Consider the following 21251-nt stretch of genomic DNA (forward strand, 5'->3'; position numbering starts at 1 on the left):
GAAACAGAGCTTTAAGTGTGAACACAGAGAAACAAGGTCACGTTTTGGAAAAACTAAGAGCAAGAAACAGCAGGATTTAGAGCCAATCTCACTATCTTCTGGGACAGTTGTGTGGTTCCAAATTATTTTTCACAATCTTTTACATTTTTTTCCCCTTGGGGTGCCAAGTTAACTCACAGCAGCTCCAGTTCTGTCGCCAGAGGAAGCAATATTAATAGCAGAAGAAATATAAATCATTAACAAAAACTACTCTTGATCCTCGAGGAAGCCACCATTGCAAGGATCAGCAGACAAAGGAAAAAAAAAAGAGAGGTAGAGTGGGAAGCCAACCCTCTCAGGGAGTGAGAAAAAGAGACAGAAGGAAGAAAAAGGACTGGGAAGAAAGGAAGTTGCTGGGGGCCAACAAATACATATTGGGAATCAGAAGAAAAAATACACTTCTCTTTCTAACCCTCCTGGGGCATATAGGAAATTGCTGCTTGCCCTTTAATCTGCCCCCCAAAAAGAAAAACAATTAAAATGAAATAAAACCTAGGACTGTAGGTACTTGCTCCCCCCCTTCCCCTCACCCCCACTGCTTTGTGTGCTGTGTACCCAGGCCATGATCTTTCATGCAGCTCTCCATAGGACAGACTATGCTACCATTAGCATTACACCTTCTACAGGAATATGCATTCTTTTGCTGTATATCTAAAATACATAATTTGGGGAGATTAAGATGTTAAGAGATTAACAATTAATAAATTAATGAAAAAAGAGAGGAGGCCAGGAAAAAAAAAAGAAATGGAGAAGAAAGAAATAAGGATAAACATCTTGAATTAATTTGGAGTGGCATTGTAACAGTATGGTTTGTGTCAGGAGCATCGCTGTTTTAAAGGGTTAGGACTGTTACTCTTGCACAGCACACAGCAACAAATTCCATCAGCTTTTGTTTCCTTTTTCTTGATTCACCTCTCCTCTGCAATTTTTCCCACTGCGATTTAACTTTGGAAGGAAAGGTGCCTTTTCTAAATAGGGGATTAATTTCTGCTTTTTCCACTGTTCCCTCCAATACAAACAACTCTTTCACTTTTCCTTTTTAACTGATAGGCATAGTAATTTCTTCCATTTCTTTTTTTTTTCTTGTTATGACCGAGATCACGTTGGGATCACCTATGTAGTTTTAAACTTGCCAAAGTGCAATGAGCTGTGAATGGTTTCCACCAAGAAGAATAAACCAAGTTCTCTTTGACAATTCACTAACAAAAAATTTGGGGCAAATAAATAAAGCATCTTCCTGTGGATGGTACCTTTACGGAGGTTTTCCTGTCACAGCAGAAGATCAGAGGCTTTGTTTTCACATTTTGTAGAAAACATTTTCATCGTTCACTCGTGTGAAAATAGCATTGTGCAAGACACAATAAATGCTTCATATTTGTGATGCACTATTTAAGGACCAGGAAACAAAACAGGAATCAAGTATTCGAGTTACAACTTATCTAAAATAAGAGTGTAAGTCATTCAAAACTGTCGATGTCACAAGACAGCCACACAAAAAAGGAATGAAAACCTGTATGCATTATTCATCCTGTAACTTTGATCTTAAAAGCTAAGAAACTTGAACAAGGAAAGATAAATGGCTTCTCAAGCTTTTTCTTTTAAAAATCAAATGAGGATGATTCAGGATAAATGATAGATAAGAGTTAATACGAAAGAGGGGGAAATTGCAATCACAGTGCTGCACCAAAGTTTCAATGCAAAGGCTTTGCTTTTTGTATTCAGTTACAAAGGATTTCTTTTTTAGGTACCAGTATCCTTTTCCATGTATATGTAAAAGATTTTACCTATTAAAATTTCATGTTCAGTATGCATAGCTTTTTTCTTCTACCACCTACACCACGACTTCATGTGAACAATTAGGAAACTTTCTGAAGCATGGGCTACTACTGGTCATGGGGCAGGAACAGAAGCAGCTGTGAAAACCTGGCTCAAACATCAACTTGCTCCAGAGCTTATGCAAGATATGTATACATTCTCCCCCTAGCAAAGTATTGATAATTACAGGCACTCTGACTGCATCCTGATTTTACTGAGGCTTAGTAAATTATGCAGGCATTGCACTAAAATATGAGACAAATTGAGAGAGAGATCCAAAAGCACATGGAGGTTGCCCTGTCTAGATGGGAGATCCACAAAATCCTCTTTGAACGCTTTGAGCTCCGGAGAGTCTGTAATCATTGCCAGTTTTTGCCTAAAGATATGCTCAAAGGCCTCACCATCTTGGTTAGATTACTTATGTCAGCATCATACACAGGCAATTGCATTTGGGATTCACAAAGAAGACAGAGCAGCAACACAGTTCCTTAGGGGAGGCTCTGAGCAAACCTAACGCAGACAGACAACACCGCATTCATTACAAATCACAGTGCACCAGCCATTTACACTAGCAGCAAAGCCAAAGGAAGAGTGTCTTTACGTTACAGCATACAGCAGGAGGGTTTGCTTATCTGACCTTCCAAATTGTTACCTCCACACAAGCAGTTAGCACTAATCAGATGATAGAGAGGGGCTAGACAGGTGGGAGAAAAAGGCTGGGTGGATGCAAGGGCAGGTTGTGAGATGGAGGAAATGGATGGGGAATGTGGTGAAAATTTCATTGCAGTAGTCTGTGATAGGAAGGCAGCGAGGACACCATTTGAAAGGTAGTGGGAGGTTTTGGGGTACAACAGGAAGATGGCTGAGAAGTGAATGGAGGCACACTGGAGGTATTCACAGGCTTAGAAGCAACCAACGCTCACTGCAATTGCTGTGAGTGCCCAAGCAAGTCATTGCTAATGGTACTCGTAGCCACTGATGCTTCTGCATCTAGACAAAATACATTTTGAAAGACAAAGTCTAGTGATTACAGCAGTCAGCAGAAACTAGACTGACTGCAGCTCCTCCTCAGCCCGAGGGAATGCAAACTCATAGCTTTCGTCACCTGAAACGCGTGGCTACGTCCTAATGACACTGGGCTGCCATGCAAAGAAGATGGCTAGACTGGTGGGGCTGGGAGCAGGCCTGTTCCTGGTGAGGATACCTAGAAGCCCAGAGTCCTGGCCTAGATCCTCGCTCCAAGCAATCTGTGGGTCTATGAACTTCACCTGGCAAGACAGCAATTCCAAAGGTGGAAACAGAACGAGGAACTTCCCCACCCTGGTGAGCTCCCTTCTCTCTCACTCACAGACAAGACCTTGCATCTTCTTTCCCCACCATGTCTCAGCTCCAAGAGGAGAGTCTCACAGTCTCTCCTAGTACAGTGTCGTGGTTTAACCCCAGCCAGCAACTAAGCACCACGCAGCCGCTCACTCACTCCCCCCCATCCAGTGGGATGGGGGAGAAAATCGGGAAAAGAAGTAAAACTCCTGGGTTGAGATAAGAACGGTTTAATAGAACAGAAAAGAAGAAACTAATAATGATAACACTAATAAAATGCCAACAGGAGTAATAAAAGGATTGGAATGTACAAATGATGCGCAGGGCAATTGCTCACCACCCGCCGACCGACACCCAGCCAGTCCCCGAGCGGAGATTCCCTGCCCCCCACTTCCCAGTTCCTAAACTAGATGGGACGTCACATGGTATGGAATACACCGTTGGCCAGTTTGGGTCAGGTGCCCTGGCTGGGCATGAGAAGCTGAAAAATCCTTGACTATAGTCTAAACACTACTGAGCAACAACTGAAAACATCAGTGTTATCAACATTCTTCACATACTGAACTCAAAACACAGCACTGTACCAGCTACTAGGAAGACAGTTAACTCTATCCCAGCTGAAACCAGGACAACACACAGAACATTTCAGAAATTGGAAAATACATTTTATTTTTACACTGTTTGCAGTGAAAAATTAGAGCTATTCACCGGACTGCACCAAAGCTATATGTATTGTATACTATATGTATATATTATAGGAGGAATTCTTGATTTCACAGTAATACCAGGAGAAAAATTAACTAGATGAGCACAAAATCACACTAGTTCTGCTCTGGCCTCATGATAATTTTTTTCAATTCAACAAATTAAGTTAAAGATAAGCATTTGCTTCACATGCAAGACTGTCATTCCCGCTTCATTTGTAATATATGGAGAGGGATTAGCCACATCAAGCATATGCTTTCATACTGTGGTATAAAGAGTACACATAAGAAAAATCACTTTTAGCTCCAATGCACTGAGAAAACTGTTTATAGACAACATATTCAAGAGCAGAGAGAAAAAATGTTTTGATGATGATTCTTCATCAGATCCACCCAGTGGACTTGTGTACACTGAAGAGCCTACACTGAGTCTGACTTGTACTAAAACTGAGCAGTACTGGGAGAGCTGTGCTGAAAGCAAAGATCTGTTTCTATAATCCCCATCACAGATAGCTGTGCCCATACCCTTACTTTCATTTCTTATTTGTTCCATTCACTACTGTTTATAACCTGAAAGACATATAAATTTATTTCTCTTCAAAGCGCATTTATTTGCCCTACAAATGGACCAAAAATATGCAAAGACTACTTTGATTTTTATTATCTCACCTACATAAACATATCTGTTTCCTTAACTCTACAAGGACAAAATAATATTTTCTTTTTATTGCATTCCAGGAGAAGTTGTGCCTTAACTTGAAACTTATTTAACTGCTATTTATCTGCATCTCTTGTTTCAAACACTCTGTCAGGAACCAAGCTACCACCTCTGTTTCTCCGGCACCCTTAATACTCAGTCTGCAAAGCCCAGTTCTGCTGACTCAAAGATTAACCCTGTCATTGCAGATGAGAAAAAAAGCTTCCATATATTAAAAATCAGGTTGCTTCATGGACATGTCATCTTTTTGAAGAAAGTATAGATATGAATCAAAAAAGAGGTGTCAAGATTCATCCCTTATTCCAAAAAAAGTACAATCATTATGTTTATTTTACATCTCTTGTCAGAAAGGAAACTATTAATATGAAATGCTTTAAACAGCCTTTAACACTTACGGAACTCTTAAAATGGCAATGAGTCAAAGATCAACAAGCCTTTAAGAAAGAAAACAACTGGAAATGCTTTAGAAGTGGAGCCACTAAAGCAGTTTCATTGATTAAATGCCCACTGGTATTACATATATATTGAACACGAACACATACAGTTTGACATTTCCTGATCTGGTAATTTTGTGGCTTAAAAAGAGGAAGGTAACACCTGTAAACTATATTACCTGAAATTTAGTCTCACTGAGTGAATGATAATTTTGCCATCAAATGAACGTAGGTGTTCATTTTAAATATAGGCACTTAAATGAAAAACTTTTTTTTAACAAAAAGGTTGATTTAATGTAAAAATGAAATCTATCACTTAAACCCCAACGACTTCATCCTTATTTCAGCTGTTGTACTCTTAATTCTTTATGTTCCTGTTGGTAAACTGAAATGGAAATCACCTAAAGGAGGTAAGTTAACACAAATGGAATAATTCTAAGTCAGGTTTCAAAATAAGCATTTTTTGCCCATCTGCCCTTTAGCATGTCATCCATTCCAGGTCCCCATCTCCCCTCGCCTCCCAGCCACTAGCAAGATAATACAGATGGTTACTGCAAAACTGTTAAGATGTACATCTGAATGCATATTTATCCACTTGGCAAGATCCTGCTCAGCTGTAAGTTGATGCAAATCTGCATTACAATATAGCTTCAGTCTCTTGCCTGTGCAAGAAAGCTCCCATGATAGTAATAGTGCTGCTTAAGACAATGCCGGGCAAACAGGACATAAATGACTGCAGTTGTGCTAGCTATTGCAGCACTGTTAATTTACACCTCTGAAAACAAACACTCATTTGGGCATGTGAAACAAATGTGTATCTACACCTACATCAAAACTCATTCTCATTTGTTTGTTTTTGGAAGCAGAAACTGATAATGCCAGATAACTCCACCAGATGTCATGGTGAAAGAATACTATGTAGGTGAGCATTTGATATAATCACCAGAAAAGAAAACCAAACTGTGGGGCTTTATTCCATCGTAAGCACAGTTTTAATAAATACAGGTGGCACCGCCAGTCAGTGATAGCTGCTTTTGTTCTGGATATGTCTTTGTTCCAGCAGCTGGGAGAAGAGCAGTTTTGATGTATAATGGAAGAAATGTACTTAATAGGCAACACCTGAAAATCCTTCAAGACAATAAAGTGTAGCAATAGAAAATGCAAGTTTGGAAAGCATTTCCTGAAAAAAAAAACAGTAGCACTGGAATCTTCTCTTCATCTCAGGTCAATTGACTTGTCACAGTGGGAAGGAGATTTGAAAAGGGAATTGCAAATTCTTAGCAAGTATGATTGGAGGAATTGTGTTAACAGCCAGCAATCAGATAGGTAGGGTACTTAAAAATTTAAATCTATGCATATGCCACAGGTACAGAATGCCTGAGCTTTGTCTTGTTTGTAAAAAACAAACAGAACAAGAGGCAACTTAAATCTCAAACAAAATCGGTAATTTTTTAGTTAGGTTGCTGGGGTTTAAGTGTTCCTCCAATAAAAACTTCCCTCATTTCAGCATATGATTGAGGTATATAAATTGTATGTGCCTCTGACCTTGTTTTACACTAGTAATCCTCCCAGTACCAACAGGATCCTGCATGCTATGTACTTTCAGATGATACGGTTTCTCACCATATGGAAAGATGTTTTGTATCACCATGTTGGCAGCATATAAATGATTTTTGAACTCCATTTTTCATTGCTATTTCTTCAAGCCATTTAGGCTTACTACCTTATTGTTTCACATGTCAAAAAATAAAAGAAGGATAGTTTTCTGATTTGAGAAGCTGCTTTATCCATACTTTTGAATAATCGCATGCTGTATTCAGCAAGCTACTGATACAAATGAGTATGACAACACCTCTAACAAGAAAACAGCTTGATTTGAGAGGGCATGATAAGCCATCATCTCTCTAAAGAAATGTGACTATATGCCAAAAGCCTTCTTATCCTTCCTAATACAACACACAACCTTTCTGCATGGATTCTTTTAATCAGAATTACAAAAGAAGGTCTCAGCTAGACTACTAGTAGTTCCTCTTTCCAACCAAAGAAGGCAGATATTATAGGTTGCAGAAATTTGTAGGTGGATAAAAGGCAAGAAAATTATAGGACCGTGACAAATAGAATGAATTTCATTTCCACCCTTTTAATTCCTCTGAGGAAGAGAAGAACATAGGTTTTGCATGGTCCTCTTTAACAAACAAATGCATACCCTGCAAGGAAGTAGTATGAGACCAGAGGACACATTCCAAGCTAAATGCAAACTAGCTGTGCCTCTGAGGCAAGGAAAGGACAGATCCTAGAAAGTACAGCATGGCTGGATGCCCACATGCTCAAGAGACTAGTAATTTTAGATTATTTGATTTTTGTGTTGTTTGAAAAACTTTTTATACTTACTGTAATTCTCTCATCTTTGTCATCTAGAGGGGTCCCATCTTTTTTCCATGATATAGTGGGTTCTGGGTGACCTCTTGGAGGCTGACATTCCATGACTGCAGGTTCACCCACGGCTACCATTACATCTGATGGATTTTGTCTGAAGTCATCCCGTAGAACTGAAAGAATAACGAAAATGTAGTAAAAAATTACCTCACAATACACCAATAGCACAGCAAAGTGTTTTGCTTTGGCCTTTAATGGTCCCTGTTGTCACTATACTTTATATTAATGAACAATTCAGTTAACGAATCTTATCTGGCATCTGCAGATGGTCTCTGGTACTTCCATACAGTAACAGAGAAAACCCGTGTACTACTCATATTTAACTTCCAGTGAACAAGCCAAGTGACTGACAGCGGTGTAAGGCTGACACAGACATAGGACTGTCTGCACAGAAGAGCTGCCTCAGTGGTAGCACTTGGCATAGTGTCTGCCTAGCGTGTGAGCACAATATTCCTATTCACAGCTCAAGAAGGCACAAAGTCTTCTGCTCAGGCAGAACACCACCTGGGGAGAAGCACAGAAGCACAAGAGATTGCTTTCTGCCCCTCTTTCTCTGAGACACAAGTTCAGCCTGCCAGTATCTCAAAGGTTTACAGTTAAAGATTGGCCACTGGCCATACGAATTGTACCCATCCCTAAATTTATGGCAAAAATGAACAAACTAACTAAACTTATGACATTATAAGATGCCAAACATTTGTGCAGCCTTAGCCAAACTCATCTTTGCAATTTGGCTTGTGTCTTTTTCAAGCAAAAAAAAAAAAAAATCTTTCCTGATCTCTGGGAGTCATCCCTTAGCCTGAGCCAGGACCACATCCTTCATTTGGAAGAAGTAAATTTTACTACCTTTTCACAGAAAGAAACATTTTTATTGCAGCTTCATTACTAGAATTTGTTCTTTCTCATCATTTGGCCAAGCCCAGGACTAGAAAACTCTAGTTCCCTCCAATCACACAGTATGAATTTTATCAATAGCTGTGTGATTATTTTTCTTTTTGGGAGAGGAGAGACATCACACTGTGCTCAGGAGACCACTACACAGGGACACACTTTAACAGAATAATGGCATTCCTAGGTCTTGCCAAGTAAGTGGTGTTAGGTTTAATCTAAAAATAAATAACTCAAATGGTAACAAATATAACATTCCAGTCCTCTCCACGGCTGTTACTCGTTCCACACTGAACAAAGGATACAGTAATGGAAAAGTACATTACAACCTAAGGACTCTTAAGATTTTGACAAAGCTATGTGTCACTCTTGCTACCTGCAACAATCTTGTGTCAACAGTAGATAGTGCCAAGAATCTGCAGCAAATAATATATCCTCCAAGCCATGCATGGACCACAGATATATGGACATTCACTATTGAGTAGTGGTTTGGTTGTTAATGCTGCTTCAAAGCAAGCTGTGATTTATTGTTAGATGTTAAGGAATGTGGGTGTGCTTACAGATTGGCAGGTACAGCACTGCCACCAAACCATTCCTCTCTGTAAAGTCCTCCCTGCTGTTAAGACCTTTTAAAATGGTCTTAGCACTGGCATACTTTGGGACAGAAGTATACCTTTCTCACACCTACCTTCTGCAATGCTATATAATCTAAAATGAAGGGAGGGAGCAAAAATGACTTGTAGTTCTTTATTTTGGAGGATTATTGGCAAATAGTCCTGTCAATAATCAGTAGGACTATCTTCTGTTTTTTCTTCTCAAGTACATCTACCTTACATTCTAATACCCTACCATTCGGTAGCTACAGTCACAGGCCTATGTGTCCAGCTTGGCTCATTGTAACATAATACATAACAGGGAAAGTTCCAGATTGATACAGAAGTGTAGATGCGAATCAAAAGCAATAAATACAGAATATTTTACCACAGTTCTAGAAACAGGATATAATTTCTGGAAGTATGGAAGAACATCTGTGTACCAACAAGACTGAAGTATACTGCAGATCTCACCAGACATCATCTCAAGTTACCAATCCCCTTCCATACTGAAGCACTCACATTTCAAATATTTCAGTTTAATTATTGATGTTTCTCAATGCCCTGGAACTAGGAGATACTGATGCACCGAAAGAGGATAATCAAGGATAAAATGTCTCTATCACTTTAACAATACAAGCTAATACAACAGAATGATAGGACTTATGAATGAAGAATGAAGAAATTACAGGTTGGAAGGGACCTCTGGAGGTCATTTAGTCTACAATAATGAGATGCTATTGGATGAACATGTTCTCTTGGATGAACTAGGTCTCTCAAACAGACCCAGTCTAGAAAGATTTAAAAAAAAAAACCCAACAAACCATGCACCTATTGCTTGGTGTACAAAAACCTGAGAAAGCATATTCCACCTAACAAAGAATTTCTCTCTCTAAAAAGCAAAACACATGGATATTTTCCTTCTATGGACTAGGGAAAATTGAAAATGTTTTCAGCTATAAAATTAATCCAGGTTACATCTAAAGGAAATAATATGTTTTCAGAAAAGGGAATTATGTCTTTTTTAATTATTCAGAAAGGTAAGTCAAAAGACCAATCCTTTAGCTTCCCTTCTTCTTTCAACAAAACTTTATTAAGTTTAATCTGCATTCTCTTACAGCGTACTACATCCCCCTAAATACTGATGCATCAAAATTGGATACATGAAATTATTTTGGTTATGGGAGTGTTAAAATACTTCTCACACACACTGAAAACCTTATATATACTTATTCTGTTCATACTGAATACAGTATTAATAACCAGATGCAACTTCTTGTGTTCCCAAGTAGCCCCCAAGCCATCCAGACACAGTAAATCATGTAGCGTAGGTGGCTAGGCTGACACTGGTTCTGCTGAAGTCAAAGAATATTTTCTATTTAATAGAGACTTGATCTGGCTTAGAGCCACTGGTCATATTATTACTTCTTTTTTTCACTGCTCCAAACTTAAAGAACATAGAAGAGGAAACAAAAGTTGCACCAAGTTACTAAAAAAACCCCTTATATCCATCCAGTTCCCAGTGCCAACAGGACATGAAAGTGCAGAAGAGTTTATTTGCTACACCACGGTTCTATTGCAACACAATAAAAGGGGTGTTTTCACCATGAGTAAGAAGCCTCTTATTACTGCTGAAGATTGTATCACTTGGATAAAGCTAAGAGATACATAAAAAGAAGTGCCCTTAAGTTAAAAAAAATAAAATAAATCAAGTGCAGTGATCTTAATAAACCGTAAGTGCTTTTCAAGTCTGAAAGATGTTGTAAATCTATGAGGAAAGCCTACCAGATAGCACCTTTGAAGCAACAAAGAAGTCCAGTACTTGCATAATAAAAACAAATACACTCCTTAGTCTTATATCAGCTTTACAAGCATAGTACCTTGTCTATAAACCAAGACCTTTCACAAATTAACTAATGCTTAACAGAATGCCTTAGGAGGACATCAAAGGTCCAGGCCATAGATACATCAAAACAATTATTATTTTTTTTTCCATTTACTATGAATTATTTTGGCTCTAACATTACATAATGAAATGCTAACAAAATGTAATCCATTAGAGATTACTCCACAGATAGTCATCATGTAATTATTTTTGCAGCTGTAAAGTAGATACATGCTCTGTTTTTCCGACTCAGGCCCTAGCAATCTTGCATAAAGTTATAAATTTAAAATTTTCTTCTCTTACTGAAAAAAAAATCATTTTTTCTCTTCTGTCCTTCATAGTGAAAATTCACTGTAAACTGAGAATACATTTCCTTTTGAAGTTGTATTAGAAGTATACTTTGTAATCCAGTACAGCATGTGCTTTCAGTCATCAAAGGGTCAAATTTCACCACATGCACCTCCTTCTACATGTATGCAGATAGAAAGAAAATAGATAAATGAAGAGGATGATTGCCTTTTTTTCTTTTTTTTTTTTTTTTTTTAACAAATTCAGTGTAGAATCTTCATAGATATAACTCTCCTGCATTTCTGACATACTGTAGATAAGGTTTGCTAACATTTTACTCCAATATTTTCTAAAATACAATGAATAATGATCACAATTATTGTCAGTGGACAGCTAGGACAACTCCATGATCTTGCTGTGTGAACTCTGAACTCCTGTGTTTGTGCTGAAAACACTTTTATGCTATGCTTGCTGAACTAATCAGGTTCAAGAGCAACTTTTTAAACTCCACTAAAAGTCAACTGCTCATACAACTATTCAATATAATATACTATTCAATCAATAAAACAATTGCACTTTCCCCAGAGAATCTTTTCCAGGGCAGAAAGGAACTAGCAATCACCAGTGGGATGGGGGAGAAAATCGGGAAAAGAAGTAAAACTCCTGGGTTGAGATAAGAACGGTTTAATAGAACAGAAAAGAAGAAACTAATAATGATAATGATAACACTAATAAAATGACAACAGTAGTAATAAAAGGATTGGAATGTACAAATGATGCGCAGGGCAATTGCTCACCACCCGCCGACCGACACCCAGCCAGTCCCCGAGCCGCGAACACATACTGAACTCAAAACACAGCACTGTACCAGCTACTAGGAAGACAGTTAACTATATCCCAGCTGAAACCAGGACAGATAGATTTTTATTGACAAGAAACACAAGTAGAGACAGCATTTTTTGTGTAAACCCTAAACAGGGTTTTCAAAATGCAGCACCCAGTGTTCTTAAGTTCTTTGTTGGCTATATGAAAAAGAGTACAGTGTCACTACTGGGTGAAATTGGGAGGTAGGTAGGCAGTTTTTTTGCATATACACACTGTAGATATTTAAGAAAGATTATTGTTAAAGTTCATCATTTAATGACTGTGATCTAGTTCAAAGACAAGAAAACGAAAGAAAAAAGAAACCAACCAGAAAGCTCTAGTCAATACGTGAAAAGAATTAATTTGTAGGGAAAACACTAATTAATATCATACATTGCAGATATCATGCCTTAACAGGTGGTATCATTTAAGAACTGGAAATAAGAAAAACTCCTGAAAATTTTGACTGCAGGTCTATTGTAGTCTGGACACTTCATGCTAGATCAAAGCAGTGCACCAAAATATATCTAGGATCCCTAATCAACCAAGATACTACAGCCATGGTCACCCAGTGAACAGAAGAAGAGAGGGAAATGAAGATGTTTGGGGTGCAGTTTCATAATCAGAGCAAGGCAATCTTAATCCACTTCAATTCGTATAAAAGACATCATCCAGACTCGCTTCCTGCTGACTCTCTTGCATTGTCTCAGACAAAGCACACTGTTTTGCAAGTCTACTTGTTAGAGAGAGATCAGCGAGCCAAAGTATCGCAGAATTAGATAACAGAAGAGATCCCAACAATTTCCACTCTTTCAGCATGAAGATAATTTTAATGTTTCTTTGTATTGTACCACATGCCTCAAAAATGGGGAAAAAAGAAAGTGGAATAAATAGAAGAAATGCTCATTCCTCACACTGCTTTAGAAAACAACCAGACCTCAGCTAATGAACACATTATCACTCAGCAAATAAAAACATGCTAACATCAAACTACAAGCTAACATTGAGCAATGCAACCTTAACGGCTCACGGCCCTGCCTTTTGGCTAATTTTGTTAAAAGTCCCATGTAATAGATTTAAAATTTTTTTAATACCCACCAATATGATTTTAATTCCTGTAAATATATAAGAAGCATTTCAGTGTTTCCCTTTCTTCCTCAACAAACAAAAAAAGTTTCCACCTAATACTTAATCTGACTAATAAAATATGAGCACTTGCTTTAAAATGCTGCAAGATTAGGAAAACGAAAAATGGTATTCAGGAGGTTATATAAATGTTGCAAACCCATGAAGCCATAATCAAAGAGAAACTAATTATTTCTTAGTCAAGACTGAGCTGTTACTCAAAAGCAGAACAGTTCCTGTAATTTAGGACTAGCAATGTTCCCTTCTCCCCACTACTTACTGAACTTGTAATTCAAATTTACTGAGACACAGCAGACATTTTTGGCATTCAAATATATTATAAGATGCTTGTCAGTTGGAACAGTGCTTCAAACCAGGTGCTTAATTTTAATTACAACTAACTTAAGCATCAGCCAAAATTATAGTACCTTGTTTAAAGACTTTGCTGGCATGAAATTTATACAGATGTCAGAGTATCATTTTTAATACACACATGCCACTAACAGGAAAGTGTTATAGCACCTAATTAAGTTAAAAAAGAACAAATAATGCATGCATGATCTGACTTAAGTCAACATATGTGTTATCAAAATGTATTTTAGACCTTATTAAACTCTTTAAGAATGTTACCTGGTTTGACCAAAAACTTGATCATTTACAAATGAGAGATATTCTTTTCTGAAGACAACCCCCTAAAAGTTTCCATGCAGTCATGTAAAGTTAAAAGAAAAACTGGTTCCATTAAAAAAAATATTTCTTTTCCTTTCTGAAGATGTTAAAAACAGGTTAACACTGTGTTAACCACAGTGCGTAGTCATTAAAATGGAACAGAAGGAGTAGGGCTATAAATAGTCAGAAAATACTATTTTGGTCATCTAACAAAATCACTCATGTAACAGAGGCAATAATTTTATGCAGTGACTGGGTCCAGCAATACGGTATTGAATGTTTCAGAAGATGTCCACACTTTTATAAGGCCTCCAACAGGCAGGGAGTCACTTCATTTAGCAGCCAGCCAGCCTAGGGCTCCTTACTTTCATCATTTTCAGTTCTCATCTGATTCCTACCTTGAAGCACTCTGACCTCAGCTATTGGATCTCACTACATCTTTCTTAGTCAGACAAAAGCCTTCTACAGGCAAGCAGATGCTAATCAGTTCAGTATCGAGATCTCTAACCTTCTCTCAGCCTTCTTTGAGTTTCAAAACTATATAAACACCGGACATGTGGCCTAACAGTTTAACTCTCTCTCTCTGAGCCAGCCTTCCAATGACACAGGACTTCCCTAATTACACAGTCTAAGAATGCACATTGAAGAGGCTTCCAGATACAAGAGACTGCTCACTGTAAAGAGTCTGATCATAAAGTGATGACCATCACTTAACATCATCACAGTAGAGATCAATTTTGAATCTTCCACTATACATTTATGACAGCACATTCAAGATAATGTACTCATACAGTGCTGTCCTGCTCTGCTTTAAAGTCTGCCCTTTAGCAAATTTCGCTACCCCAAAGCCTGAAGAAACAAAAGTACTTTAAATCAAGTGGTATTTTTTGCTTAGTATTCATATGTATTTGTATGAGTTGAGTGTTGATATCCTTGACCTGAATCTTTGTAACTGAGATCACAGGATCATATACATTTGTATTTCAAGATCTCCTTTTCAAGCTCAAAAAAGCAAAGTTAAAGGAAACAAACACAAAAAAACCCCACCCCTGTATTTTTTCTACTCTACTACCACTGAGATCAACTAGTTTACTTTAAACAGCTGGTTCATAAACACTTCCTCCATGATGTCACCATGGAAGAAATTGTAGGGTTAATGAATGCAAGAAGACATTTTAAAAGGCCTTTTATTTTTATTTTGATATTGAAACAATTTAAAATCCATCTTTAAGCTCTTTCTCTTCCTAACCTTTCATATTGTCAACAATTTACTTTTCTATTTGAAATTACAACATTTTTAAGACTTTGGTCTTAAAAGACATTGTAAGAGGTATACAGAAATTTTACCAGTAATTTAAATTTGGAGTAATTAAGAGTGCTAAAGAATAGCATTATTTAACTTGAATGAATGAAAATAAATTAATGGATGAATTAAAGAGTGAATGGTATACATAGAACATTTTAAACAATTATGGAAAGAGACAGTCAGAAAACTTGCATTCCCACTACCCACCACAGTAACACAGAATTTCCAGCAATGGGAAATTGCCTATTTCTCATCAAACATGCAGATCTGATAAATATTTTACTGAATCTGGTACCACATTCTGCTATAAGAATGCTAACAGATTAAAGGTGTCAGGGAGGGGTATTGAGTTCCTGTTATGAATCTACATAATTTAGTATTAACATTATTAGTACTGCCTAGCTGATGACACCATTAAAGAGCACTGGTGGTCAAAGCAACAAAGAAACATAGCTTTATTTTAGTGCCGATGAACAGAACTAAGACACGATCCACAACTAGCTGAAACAGAGTTAAATATAGGTGTTAGATATATGAAATAGCAGCAGTTAGATGAATGAAGTACCAGTAGTGAAATTAGATCACGCTTTTAAAATGTTAACAAAATGTACTGCCTCAATTACTGTAACCTTTAAGTTGTTTTAAAATGTATTCTCTCCAAAGAGTAATGGTTTTGATTGATTGCTTTTTATATGGCACCACCAAACTGGGATCTTAATATCTACCGAAGGGCAATAGTTACCTTCTCTGGGAAAAAAAAGCATGATTCCCTATTATATTCAGCAATACACGTTAGCAAATACAACACCTGTATGCTTCTAATCCATTAACACATAAGGAAATGAAGGAGTGATGCACCTACTGGATCACATCTTTTAAAAGGTGCTGATGACAAATACAAGTGATATGCTTGAATCAAGCAGAATGCTACACTGTCAAAGCAATTAAATGTTGAGGCATTTGGCAATAAACATACTGAATGCATATAAAGATGTTAAAATAAATATATTTACTGTCATTCATTACTGTCATTAAGAAACTTACAATTGTTAATAGAAAAAAATGCATGCTTAAGGAGCAGGTTCCAAAAAAAGACTTCTGTAGCAACCATTGGCTGAAACTTACTGTTGATAATTACAAAAATTTATGGAAACCACCCACAATCTCTCTGATTTTATTTCACTAGTTGAAGATTTGGGCTTTAAGTGTTGCCAGGAATCTTACTGGGTAACACAGCTGTCAGCCCATAACAGTATTTCCATGTGTGGAAAGGAAAGTGTAAATGAATTAGATGATGAATTGGGAATCAATTAAATGGCCAAATCTGATAAGTCATATAAAGAGTAATTTTAACTCCTGTGAGAAGGGTAACTGACAGGCTTAAGAAAGCATGCTGCAGCACTGGGAAACCTAATTAAACCCTGAAGGATCTGTGATGCCTCAGGCATCACAGGCATGTGACTTTGAGAGTATCCCTTAGGTTGAGTGAAAACTGAAAATAGATAAGGAAAAGGGACCTAATTATTAATTTGATTGTCTGTGTACAAAATGTGATCCCTCTCAGCATCTTCCACATACTATGGTCTGGGACAAGGCGTTTACTACCTGTAAGACAGAATTTACCTCCTGGAAGAGTAGAGTCATTTGTACAGACTGCAGAGACAGTTTCCCTTCACTTGTCCTAAATATTTACATTTATTTACTTTTTTATTACTATTATTATTATTATTTTATCATACATTTCATTTTAGAATTTTAGGGTTACTTGAATCATGCTTCATTCCAGACAATATTTTTAGTGTGGCTAACGCAGCAGATTTCCAAACTTATGGACACAAACCAAGGGGTTTTAGACACAGGTCACAGAAGAACTGTGTCTTTGGGACATCACAAATTAGTTTTCCCTAGGCAAAGAAGGGTTTGCACCTTTAAATCCAAGGATTTGGGTGTGCTCTGTAAATAAAGTTTTTTCTGTACACTTGAAATCAAGGTTCTGATGTCCAGTTTACAATGAACTGTTAATTGCACTAGCCTTCCTTCAAAGCAGATTATAACAGAGAAAAAAGAATCAGATTAAGAGGTTGCAGCAAGACCTTGACTTGGCCCTCCAAAGTAAAGCATAAAGAGGTACCTGAAATTACAAAAGAGATATAAGGACCAAACAATGAAAGAGAAAAGGTGAGAAGACACTTCACCAAAATGCCAGTGTTTTCCTTAACTACTTATCAAACCTTATTTCATGAGCAGAACGGTTTTCCCTTTTAAGAAAGAAGACACGAACCAATCCAGAAATGCCAATGTCCTGTAACTCAGGATTCCAGGGAGAAAAATAAAGGAAGGAATACAAGTAGCAAGGACAGAGGAAGACATTTAGCCAGTTTTCAATGAGACCTTAAGGCTAGGATATATGGCACTGGCAAACAGAGCCAGATTGCAGTTGATTGAAAAGGTGTTGCTGCCAAATAGCAAGCTACGCTGGCTTGAGATGTGAAAAACTGACTCTCTTCTCATAGTTTCTAAGCTGGAAAATCCCTCACTAGGCCAAACCTGAAAGAACCTTATTTGTCCTAACTCGTGTTGTTAAAAGAGGAGATAGAACTATACCACAGACTTGCCAATGAAACTGTGGCAGCACTGTTTCTGTAGTACAGGCAAGACTTAAATGGCCGATGCTTGTACAATTGCTTATAATCATCCTTTCACTCTGAAGAAGCCAAAAACTTATCAGAGGAGACATTTTCAAAGAAATATTCACATGCCTGCGATAAAAATGTTTCTGCAGTATGCATAGCCCTAAATCTGCATATGCACTATGCTACTGTTTTGCTAAGGTCCTGCCGCATTCAAGGCAACAATTTTAGCCGTGTCCTTCTGCTTAGCATTCAAATTTTAGCGTGTTACAACTGCACCACTACCATCAACATTTTTTGAAGGGATTGTTTCCCATTGAAAAAAAAAAACATTATGCTGTTAAAGTGATTGAAAAATATGACATTGTAATATCAAAGAATATACAGTATCATCATACTCAAACAGCTAAGTCACTTCTTTCATATTCTGGAAAATGGTATTCCCCCATTACATCTGAGGTCAAGCCTGAAACATCAGTCAGAAGGTGCAAGATGCAGGCTTCATATGGCTGAGCGGCTAATTCTAAGTAACAGCAGGGCTAAGAACAGTAGTTGTTGGCACCAGACACTATAGCAAAGCCACACTGCTCAAAAATGTTGCTGAACTATTACACACACTTTTATTCTGTTCTATTGTTCTGTTGTTATTATATACAATTTTATTCTCTTGAAGGGAACTACAGACCACAGAGCTCCGCCGTCTCTTCTCACCTCTCCAGACTGCTATACAGCAGGATATACCTGAGTTAGATAGTGCATGTTTCGTTAATTATACTCTGCATGTCCAAATGCATAAAAATATCATTCTTATGGTAATGTTATCTTGTTTCTTTACCTCCTAAATCATTCAAGATATAAAACGACAACAGATTGCTACAGTAGAAAGAGGCAAACAAAGGTGAAAATTACACTTATGCCAAATATCATATACTTTTCAAATTACTTTTGCTGGTTTTAGAAAACATTCCAGAAAATCACCTCAGGGAAAAATGGCAGACAGCCTTACACAGAGGTCATAGAGAAATACAGTCTTCATCTACTTCAATTAACTGCTTTGAGTTAGATCCCAAGTGGTACAGGCAAATGTTTGTTCTATTTCAGGCATATTCTAAGGTACGAATCATTCCGCTTTCTCAGTCTAAAGAAGCATGGTGCAATATTATACACTCAATTTTTTTATTGTTCAGAATTTGAAAAATCTCTAGATGGACTTCTTCATGAATTGCAATGATAGCTCTTCATTTAGACAACCATCCAAAGGCTTCAAATATTGTAAAATTCTATGTAGAACATTACAAAAAGTAGCAAAGTTAATAGCTATGACAATAAAAAATGGTTCTGTAAACAAATGGACATTACCAAGTTCACCAAGCCGGAACTCTGAATTGCATCTCTTGGAGATTTATACGCTATCATAAATGGCAAAAGACAATAAAATCATGCAGAAAAGTACTTCTCCATTTGGACTCTTATTCTGGCTTCAATCCCTATGAGATATTCAAAGGCAACATGCCAATTGATCAATATGTTAGTATTTAATGTGCAGTAAGTGCTACTGAGTAAAAATCAGACAAACACTGCCTGTTAGCATAGTCTGCCTTACTGCTGGCAGGAAGGAGTGCATGAAGTTTTGGATCACCTCATGTGGTAAAACAGCAGCCAGAAGTCTGATTCAGAATTAAGAAAAGGAAACAGAGGGTAATGCTCAGCATGAACACAAATGCGCATAAAGCCAACCAGATTTCATTACTGAAGATTTTAATTTTGATTAAATGCTTCCTTTTATATTGGGTCACATTCATTGTTTCCAATGCTGTGTTTTCATTAATATTTTAATACACACAGAACATTACGTTGCGTAACTTCAGTGTTGTGGCTAAAGATAGCATCTTTAATAACAGCTACAAAAGAGATGCTGGCATCCATCTCTCTGTATCACTGTGAGGCACCATGAGCTGGTAGGGACTTCGCAGCATGCAAGAGAACACGTCTGCACTCACCACCAAGGAAAAGCAAAGTGGATGACTGTAACATTAGCTTAGCCTGTTTGAAATAGGAACTCATAAACGCATTCAAGACAAAACAAACCAACATAACGGAAATGGCTGTGAAACTCTAAATAGATCAAGGTGGTAAACGCATTTGGTGGAAATGTTGCTTTTACCTTTGTTTTACACCCTGTGAGAAACTGCAACAGTGCAACTCCTTAAAATCTTCCCAGGAAACAAGAGCGGTAAAGGAATTGTAACATGTAATTTTAGTAATTTGACTGTTGGCTTTTTTCGCCTTGTTTTTGCCATTCCTAACTCTTAATGTTGAAATTTAAGTTTGGACAAAATTCAAGAGACCACACTTTTCTTGATTCCATACGAGCTGGGGTACCATTAGCAAAAGTACCTATGCTCGATTTCCCTTGCCATTACAAACATGAACTGTGGGGTGCCACAATACACTCTACAAAGAGCTAGCAACTCTGTTAATTCAATTCCTATCAGTCCTAAGCAGCCCATACAGGTTAATTTCCTGGTAAACCACAACAGTTTTAGATTTCCATTAAGAATTGTTATAGAGAGAAAAAGCAAATGTGGTATTGTGCGAGACCAGGATTCTTTTATTTCTCTATGAACTCTGGTTATAACTAAATTTTCAAGTCAGTTCATCAGACAGGTTCTTTTCTGTATATTTACGCACAAAAAGTACGCTTGAAAACATTGTGAGACTTGATCTAGGTTATCAGTGGATGCATAACAATGAAAGTCTTATGTTTTCAGGACAGTTTTAAAAAGCAAATGAATTGTGACTAATTTTGGTAAACAGGATACTGAGAAGCCAGTGAATTTGCAAGATAAAAGCTACTGGTATCTTCTAATAATTCACTCAGAAACAACTGAGTTAAGGGGAAAAAACCAACCCCAAAACACTATCTGGATTGCCAAAATCCTTAGACTTGTTTTTCTGATATACTGTGAGAATACATTTTTGCTGTTACAGGACTTCCTAGTACACAAAATCTCCAGCTGGTTTGGTGCTGCTTCCTTTCATGGTTAGACACTTTAAAACTCACTGGTGAATGGCACTGTGGAGGTTATTTATTGTTACTCATTACTGTTAGTGTCTTTCGTGCAAAACAACACTGGTGTCGGCAGTCTACAATCAGGAAGAATTCCAGCTTCTGTTTTCCCACCCTACCTAGTTAGTTAGTGCAGAGAAGCTGTACCAGGCATGTCAGATTTTCAATTAATTTGTTAGGTTTCTGGCCTGCATATTTATATGGGCCTCTAGTAAATATACAAGGTATGATAAAAGAAATGAAAAATTAATTTTGGCTTCTCTTACTTCTCTTCAGTTTGCTTCCAAACAGAGCAAAAACTAAACTCAAAAGCAAAATGGAAGCTCCTCTGTGGATATGTTTATGTCAGTACTTGAGTTTGGATCAGGACTGCACTGTGAAGGAAATCTCCAAATCTTCTCCACCAGCCTGGCTTTGATGCATATCTTGGGATGGGGCTTGGAATGCAAAAACTGATTATTTGGAGG

General features: G+C 37.4%; 1 protein-coding gene across 8 annotated transcripts in view; it reads right to left on the bottom strand.

Annotated features, from left to right (window-relative positions):
• ROBO1 (roundabout guidance receptor 1) overlaps positions 1-21251 on the bottom strand; it is a 659452-nt gene that overhangs the window by 106055 nt on the left and 532146 nt on the right. For all 8 annotated transcript variants that reach the window (XM_069785380.1, XM_069785378.1, XM_069785384.1 and 5 more), the window contains exon 3: positions 7422-7579. In XM_069785380.1, coding sequence (XP_069641481.1) covers positions 7422-7579 — 158 coding nt within the window. The remainder of the gene's footprint in view (positions 1-7421; positions 7580-21251) is intronic.

This window comes from Haliaeetus albicilla, chromosome 6 (genome assembly GCF_947461875.1).
Source record: "Haliaeetus albicilla chromosome 6, bHalAlb1.1, whole genome shotgun sequence".
NCBI lineage: Eukaryota > Metazoa > Chordata > Aves > Accipitriformes > Accipitridae > Haliaeetus > Haliaeetus albicilla.